The sequence below is a fragment of the Gavialis gangeticus genome, unplaced genomic scaffold, assembly GCF_001723915.1.
Source record: "Gavialis gangeticus isolate Ggan-Ray unplaced genomic scaffold, GavGan_comp1, whole genome shotgun sequence".
Classification (NCBI taxonomy): domain Eukaryota; kingdom Metazoa; phylum Chordata; order Crocodylia; family Gavialidae; genus Gavialis; species Gavialis gangeticus.
Genome location: NW_017728964.1, coordinates 1,368,527 through 1,377,475, shown reverse-complemented (window position 1 = coordinate 1,377,475; position 8,949 = coordinate 1,368,527). Strand labels below are relative to the sequence as shown.

Genomic DNA, 8,949 nt, shown 5'->3' with positions numbered 1-8,949 from the left:
GGGGGGGGGGGCTCTTGCTGAGGCCACAAAGCCTGCCAAGTTTCAAGAAGATTGATGCAGGGGTTTGAGGGAGAACTGCCCCTCAAGCTGCGGATAAGCAAAACTCGCGCCATGGGTGACACTGCGTGTGTTAAGGCGCAGCGGGGTGACAGCTGCAGAGACGATGGCACCTGCTGTGGCCACAAAGCCTGCCAGCTGTCAAGGAGATCAGTGCAGAGGGGTTCTGGGGCCCTGCACTCCTAGCTGCTAACAGACAAAACTCGTGACATGGGTGCTTGTCTCTGTCTTGGGGTGTGGGGGAGACTACTGCAGGTCTGGCTGCTAAGCTACTGTGTTACCAGTTACCAATCATGATTCACTCAGGGACCAGCTCAATACACAGGACCTAGCTAATGTAGCCAGTTAATTGCGATCAATTAGCACCTACAAAACCAGGCTAAGGAGAGGAAATAATCAATACAGACAATCAACTACCCCAAGACAGCCACAGTCAGTTGCACAAGCACCCATGGCATGAATTTTGCCTGTCAGTAGCTAGGGGTGCAGGACCCCAGAACCCCCCTGCACCGATCTTCTCAACAGCTGGCAGACATTGTGGCCTCAGCGGGGACCACCATCCCTGCAGGGTCACCCTGCTGCGCCTTAACACACACAGAGTCACCCATGTCACAAGTTTTGCTTGTCCACAGCTTGAGGTGCAGTTTCCCCCAAACCCCTGCACCTATCTCCTTGAAACCTGGCACGATTTGTGTCCTCAGTAAGAGCTACCATCCCTGCAGTTTTTACCCCCCTGTGATGTAACACATAGACATGACAGGAGTTTTGCTTTCAAGAATTTGGGGTACAGTTCCCTCAAAACCCATGCACCAATCTTCTTGAAACTTGACAGGCTTTGTGGCCTCACCAGGGGCTGCCACTGCTACAGTTTTCACACACACAAACCCCCGCGCGGTGTAACACACAGCCGTGACATGAGTTTGGCTTTCAAGGATTTGGGGTACAGTTCCCCCCAAACCCCTGCATCGAACTTCTTGAAACTTGTCAGGTTTCATGCTCTCAGCAGAGGCTACCATCCCTGCGAGTTTCATCCAAATCAGACAAAAAAACCAAAGTTATAGATATTTCATTGATTCCCCCATTATACCCTATGGCCAGAGCTGCTTCAGCTGGATCAAGGCGGAAACCCGGTCCAGAGCTGCAGATTGAGTCACTGCCATCTGAAGCGGCCAGATCTGAAGCCGGATCAGATCACTACTGACTCACACAGGCCTGCTGGCTGCTCATGATCAGCTTTTCCTACTCCAGATATTTACAATTTTTTAAATAATTTTCTCCAGTAATTTCCCAAGTAGTGAAGCCAGGCTCATCAGTCTATAATTCCCCAGGTTCTCCTATCTCTCTCTCTCTTTTTTCTTAAAGAATATGCACCACTATTTAGTCACACATACAAAGTATGCATAATAGCAGCCATGGTCTGCATGTAGACCTCTTATGGATTTGTAGCAAACACAGGCACCTAAAAATGGAGTCAACTAAAACCTGTGGCTACCAGCCTCAGGAACAGAAAAGGGATGCATATGTCCCTCTTTTAGCCACAGCTCAGTGATTAGCACATTCATCCCAGGAAGCAGGAAGTCTTTGATTTTACACCTGCCAAACCCAGAGGAAACTTGAACACAGGTGTTTTTCAGCTTCCTACTAGAGCACCCTAACCATCTCACCAGACCAGCCAATGCTCAGACCTGTCTCTGCTGCTCCTTTTGAAGGTGAGCCACTAATGTAGTCACTGGAAAAATGGATATAGGACAATGCAGGAAGAACTTTCTGTTTCACTGGGGACAAGAACTCCAGCTAGAATGCAGGCCCCCCGCCTTTCTAAGCCATGAGCTACTGCACTGAGCCACTGGCTTACTCTTTTCCTCCTAGCTCCACATATCTCCCACATGCCTTCCTAGTGTGGTTGGCCAGCTGGTCAGCTTCAAAAAGAGGGCCAAAGAAGACAAGGAATAATAGCTAATATTTGGTGCAGTAGTTAAGAGTGCCATGTAGGAAAGTGAGGGTAGATTTAGTTTCAAATTCCCTCTGAGGGAATCCAAGTCCTCTCTCCTCCCAGGTGAGTGTCCCAGCCACTCAACAACTCAAGGAAAAAAATGAGTGGTCTTTCACTTTCATTTAGTTGCCCAGTGTGGGTGGAATAACATAGTCATCCATATACGCAGGTCTATATGTGCAAGAACAACATTCTTCTGAGTGCATAAGTGCTAAAAATGCCCTGAAGATGATCAAAAAATGGTTACTTAGACAATAACATGGATACAGGAACAACATACAAGCACTACAGGAAAAATGAGCTGAAGTGGCCTTGGTTAGCGTGGCCAAAGTAATGGGTTCAAAAACCCAAATAATCCCAATGGAAATTGTGAAAGCTATAATACTTTGTTCAAGATGGAATGTTGTGAGCTGACTGCTAATATAAAAAATTCTAAGTGCCCCCAGAGGGTTATGGTCATGGTTTAAAACATGTACTCAACTTACCTGTTGAATCAGCAGGTTGCATATTTCTTGAAGCAGCACTATTATCCGTGCAGGTGTGTTGTAGTACTTAGATGTGGCCCAGATTAAACACACCACATGGAGCAAGGAGCTGACCAATGACTTCACCTCACTGAATTCCACTGTTTCTATTTCCTCCAAGTGATGTTGAAGAGGTGTCAGATGCAGGTTAATATCCTGGGCCTCACTCAAAGCTGCATTAAAAAGTAGCACACAAGAAGTGATCAGATCTTTATATTCCTGGCATGTAGAGATATTACACTGACCCCAACTTCTTTTCAAATTAAAAGGCAGCAGCTGAATTTACAAAATAGGTATGACCGATTTCTTTAGAAAAGTCAACAGTAAAAGGAAACAAAATTAACACAATGACAACAAAAGATAACGATGGTCACTCTTTGGGATCATGAAAAGAAACCAACTTCCAGGTGTTTCTAGTACATGTCTACCTAGTGTACAAGACACAGCAAACCATCTTGTGAAGCAATTAGGTCTGCTACATACATAACATACCCTAAAACAGTGGTCACAAACCGGTCAATAGCAATCAACCAGTGGATCCCAGAGCCTCTTCAAGTCAATCCTGGGCTGGGGGGGCTGAGTCCTGCCACAGGGCAGGGGCTTGACTGCAGTAAGAGACAGACAAAAGCATGGGAGAGGCAAAACAAGGGTCAAGGTCCCATGGAAGGGGTGGAAACACGACTAGTGAGCTCACAGCTCAGAGAGGGACAGAGATTGGAGCTGGGGGCCCACAGCCTGAGCATGGCAATGATAAGAGCCCAAGACAGCAAGACAAGGGATGGACCCTGAGGAGCCAGACCTGGTGTAATGGGTCTAGGCCAAAGGGACTAGCCAGAGCAGTGGGGACAGAAGCTGAGAAGCCTGTGGCCCAACAAGGGAGTAGAAGCCTAAGGTGTGGGAAAAGGTGCCCACCTAAGTGATGACTAGAAACACTTGCGAGGTGCAGACGTTGCTGTAGGGGAGGTTTGGAGGCCATGATTAGTCCATAAGGCAGTGAGTGCCCTTGGGGCACACATGGGCCAGGAGGGCCTATCTAATGGGAAAGAGGGATTGGGAGCAGCAGGGTCCAAGAGGGATCCGCAAATGAAGAGGACATGTTATGGCATGCTCTAAGACTCTTCCGCAGACTCTCTTTCAAAATTTCATTAATAATCATAGAAGGCACAACAATAAGATCAAGGCACAGCAGGCAAGAGCAAAGGGAGGGTGCCTTAGCATGGTGCAGAGGTCATTTCACCCCTGGGGGCAACAGCTGCCCTGGGCACTGGTCCTGTTACACTGGGCAAGAAAGGATCCACAAAAACCAGTTGTGCAGGTCACAGACTTGGCTGCCAACTGAATCAAAAGAATTAGCTGTGTGGCAACAGGGCATAGTTCTCCACAAATCAGCTTGCTGCAGACAATGGTAAAACACTGGAATTTCTCCAGAATAGTTTCATAGTTTCATAGTTTCTAGGGTCGGAAGGGACCTGAGAAGATCATCTAGTCCGACCCCCTGCCATGGCAGGAAAGAGTACTGGGGTCAAACGACCCCAGCAAGGTGTTCATCAAATTTTGGGGTGACTCTAGCCCCACCACAACCTCTCCCCAGCACCGCCGCTACCCACCTCTACCTTGCCCAACCCCAGCAAAGCTGCCAGAAAGACCCCAGTGCAGTCTTTGGCTTTAGCCTGCAGCAGCAGCCTACTATCACCCCGCACACAGATCCGGGGGAGCACATGTCCACCATACCTTCCCCAGTGGTGCATGCAGTGGCAGGAGCCACCCCCCTCCCTCAAGCCCTCCCTCTCTGAGCCTCTGCACTCCCTGGATAAGCCATCAGTTCCATCCCCTGCCCTGCCCCAGCTCGGCAGCGCCTGCCCCAGCCTCACTCCCTCCCTCACCGCGAGGCCTCGATCTGTCTCCCCCCACATCCCTTCCCTCCCCCAAACTCCTTTCCCCAAATAGACTTATTGGCCAGACAGTGCTCTCCAAGCTACTGGGCTACACTCCAAGCTGCATGTGTCCTGTGGCTGCGTGCATGCACACAGCATTTATCAGCGATATTATCGGGCACATCAGCCGAAAAAAGCCAATTACTGACTTTTCATGTTGATTTTCCTTTTATCAGTGCTGATACGATATAGCCGGATGTATTGGTGCACCTCTAGTGAATGTTGTCTCTGATTTAGGAAGATTCTTCCCAACGAAGTAGGGCAATTGGCTAGTTAACTCAGGTGTCTGTTAATAAATGCACAGAGCCTGGGAAACAAGCAGGAAGAATTAGAAGTCCTTGTACAATCATCAAATTATAATGTGACTGGAATAACAGAGACTTAGGGGATAGTTTGCATGATTGGGAGCACTGTCATGGATGGGTATAAACTGTTCAGGAAGAATAGACAGGGGAGAAGAAGAGGAGTTGCTCTTTATGTAAAAGAGCTATATGATTCCTCAGAGCTCCGATATGAAACTGGAGATAGGCCCACTGAAAATTTCTGGGTTAGGGCCAGAGGAGACAGCACCAGTGGTGAAGTCGTGGTTGGTGTCTGCTACAGACCACCAGACCAGGAGGATGAAGTGGATGAGGCTTTGTTCAAAAATCTAGCAAATGTTTCCTGATCACAGGACCTGGTTTTCCTGTGGGATTTCAATCACCCTGACATCTGGTGAGAGAGCAATACAGCAGTGCACAGGCAATCCAGGAAGCTTTTGGTGAGTGTTGGGAACAACTTCCTGATGCAAGCATTAGAAAGACCAACTAGGGGCCATGTTCTTCTTAATTTGCTGCTCATAAACAGGGAAGAATTGCTGGTGAATGTAGTAGTGGATGGAAACTTGACCAGTAGCAACCATGAGATGATTGAGTTCAGGACCCTAAGGAAATGAAGGAAAGAAAGCAGCAGTGTATAGACCCTGGACTTCAGAAAAGTGGACTTGGTCTCCCTCAGGGAGCTGATGGGCAGGATACCCTGGAAAGCCAGACCTGGGGGAAAGAAGTCCGGGAGAGCTGACTTTACTTTAAAGAAACCTTACTGAAGGTGCAGGGACAAACAATGTCAATGCACAGAAAACTAGCAAGTATGGCCCAAGACTAGCTTGGCTTAGCAGGGAACTCTTCAGTGAGCTAAAACACAAAAAGGAAGCTTATATGAAGTGGAAATTTGAACAAACAATGAGAAGTATGTGAGTACTGCTCGGGCGTGCAGAGATGAAATCAGGAAGGCCAAAGCACAATTGGAGTTGCAGCTAGCAAGGTACATGAATGGTAACAAGAAGGGTTTCTACAAGTATTTCAGCAACAAGAGGAAGATCAGTGAAAGTGAAGGTCCCTTACTGACTTGGGGAGGCAACCTAGTAACAGATGATGCAGAAAAGACTGAAGTATCAATGCCTTTTTTACCTCAGTCTTGACAGGCAAGGTCAGCTTCCAAACTAGTGCACTTGACAGAACAGTTTGGGGAGGAGGTGAGCAGTCACCAGTGGCAAAAGAACAGATTTACTGACTATTTAGAAAAGCCAGATGTGTACAAGTCCATGGGGACAAACAGGATGCACCTGAGGTTGCTGAGGAAGTTGGCCAATGGGATCACAAACCTGCTAGCCATTGTCTTTAAAAACTCGTGGCAATTGGGAGAGGTCCCAGACAATTCGAAAAGGGCAAACATTGTGCCTGTCTTTAAGAAACAGAGGAAGGAGGATCCAGGGAACTACAGATTGGTCAGTCTCACCCCAGTCCTTGGAAAAGACATGGAGCAGGTCCTCAAGGAATTAATTTCTAAGCACTTGGAGAAGAAGATGATTAGCAATAGTCGTCATGGATTCACCAAGAGCAAGTTGTGCCTGACCAACCTATGATGAGATGACTGGCTCTGTAGATGCAGGAAGAGCAGTGAACATGAGATACACCTTGATTTTAACAAGGCTTTTGGTACAGTCTCCCACAACATTCTCACAAACAAGCTAAGGAAGTATGAGTTGGATGAATGTTCTGTCAGGTGGATAGAAAATTGGCTGGAACATCAGAGTCAGAGGGTAAATGGCTTGATGCAAATGGATCAATGTCTGATTGGCAGCTGGTATCAAATGGAGGTTGGTCCTGGGGCTGGTTTTGTTCAATATCTTCATTAATGGCTGGAAAGATGGGATGGAGTGCCTCCTCAGCAAGTCTGCAGATGCCACCAAGCTGAGGGGAGTAGTAGGTACCCTGGAGGGTAGGGTTAGGATTCAGAGAGACCTAAAAAGATTGGAGCATTGAATCAAAATAAATCTCATGAGGTTCAACAAGAACAAGTGCAAAGTCCTGCACTTAGGAGAGAACAACCCCATGCATACAGGTTTCAGGACTTAATGACTAGGCAGCAGCTCTGAAGAAAAGCACCTGGGGGTACTGTGGACAATAAACTGAATAGAAGCCAAGAGTGTGCCCTTGTTGCAAAGAAGGCTTATGGCATACTGAGCTGCATTTGTAGGAGCATTGCCAGCCGACTGAGGGAAGTGATTCTTCCCTTCTATTAGGCACTGGTGAGTACTCTGACCCCCCTCTACAGAAAGGAAACTGACAAATTGGAGAGAATCCAGTGGAGGGCAATGAAAATGGTTAGGGGGCTGGGGCACAAGATTTATGAGAAGAGGTTGCAGAAACTAGGTTTATTTAGTCTGGAGTAGATAACACTGAGGCGGGATTTAATAGCAGCCTTCAGCTACCGGAAGGGTGGTTACTAAGGGGATGGAGCTAGACTGTTCTCAGTGTTGACAGATGACAGAACAAGGAGCAGTGGTCTCAAGTTGCAGCAAGGAAAGTTTAGGTTAGATATGAGGAAGAACTTCTCACTAGGATGGTAGTAAAGCTCTGGAATGGGTTACCCAGAGAGGTGGTAGAATCTCCATCCTTGGAGGTTTTTAAGACCTGGCTAGACAAAGCCGTGGCTGAGATGGTCTAGTTAGGCATGGTCCTGCTTTGAGCAGGGGTTTGGGCTAGATGATCTCCTGAGGTCCTTCCAACCCTAATTTTTTTTATTTGAAAATTTTAAAACCTTTACCATTAGAGTGGTTATGGTACAGCAACACCTATCAGCACAGAAAGAAGCTACCCCTCAATTCCATGGAAGCTACTCCATAAATAGCCAATTTTTGTTCTACTGCAGAACTCTTTGTAGGAGCAGGTGGAGGGTTGCAGCATTGTTATCATGGGGAAAAAAACAAGAGAGAAATAAAAATTAGGGTGGAGCCCCCGGGGGGCAGGAGGAGACTCCAAGAGCCACTCTAACTGAAGCTCCCGCAGCGTCACATGTATTCAGCATCCTGAGCTTCAAAACGGCAGTGGGGAAGCTTTAACTAAAGCTTGTTCAGAGCTTTATTTAAAGAGCCCCTGCCACCATTCTGAAGCATGGGGACACTGAGTACATGACACAGTAATCATTCCATTAGACTCAATGGATCAAGTTTGACCAATGTGTGTTAATTAGCACGTCAGAGCAGACGCCCAGAACGCGCAGAGGTGCCTTACGTTACCATGTGCATAAACCAGGAAATCTATCACTGATTTTCTTTTAGTTTTTGCCTTCACCAACAATGAAGGAAAAAGCAGTGAGTTCTCAGGATTTTGTTGTGGCTGGACTGAACTCCACTGGCTAGGCCTATCTGGGGAGTTCTGAAGAGAGGAATATTTCTTTAATTAATTTTTTTATTCAAACACATACAGTTGAAAAATTCTTGGGAACTACTTTTTTGTAAGAATTACAAAATCTTTGAATAAAATATCTTAACATTCTTTACATTTTATTCTTTACAGGGGGAGTCAGATTCCTTTATTTTTCTACCCAAAGTAGTAACTCCACTGTCCCAGAGAGAGGCTGGTATGTTAATCCACTACAACACCTAGAGAACACTAGACCAGGCTTGACTCTCTTACAATTTTATTTTCTTCTGAAGTTAAACCACTTTTGGCCACAGTCTTCAGCTCTTGTTAATCAATTCAGTAGGGAAAATCTCAATGACTATTGCAGGAGCTACATGAAATGACATGGAGGCTGTTTTTGTGATACAGTCAACCTAATGCTGGAAGAAACTGTAATGGCACTTTTCAGATGAAACAAAATCAAGTACTTATATTAACTTGCCCTTGCCACTTTTCTCACAGATGGTATGAACTTGTTAAAACAGGGGACTGAGAGTTAAGATCTAAGGTCTACAGTCAACTCAACTATGTGCTGTTGTGTGACTGAACATGTTACTTCAGCACTCCACACAACTGAGAGCAACAAAACTTATTCACCTCCAACAAGTGCTTTGATAGTTTCAGATCAAAAGGTGCTACATGCCGAAATGCAAATTATCATTAGTTCAACAAGTTTGAATGCTCGTAGTATGGGTAACAAGCAGGAGGAACTCACC

At 46.4% G+C, this 8,949-nt stretch overlaps 1 protein-coding gene across 1 annotated transcript in view; it reads right to left on the bottom strand.

The window, feature by feature from the left end:
- DNAH9 (dynein axonemal heavy chain 9) overlaps positions 1–8,949 on the bottom strand; it is a 609,139-nt gene that overhangs the window by 590,658 nt on the left and 9,532 nt on the right. The window contains exon 4 of the mRNA XM_019501495.1: positions 2,536–2,747. Within this exon, the coding sequence (XP_019357040.1) occupies positions 2,536–2,747 (212 nt within the window). The remainder of the gene's footprint in view (positions 1–2,535; positions 2,748–8,949) is intronic.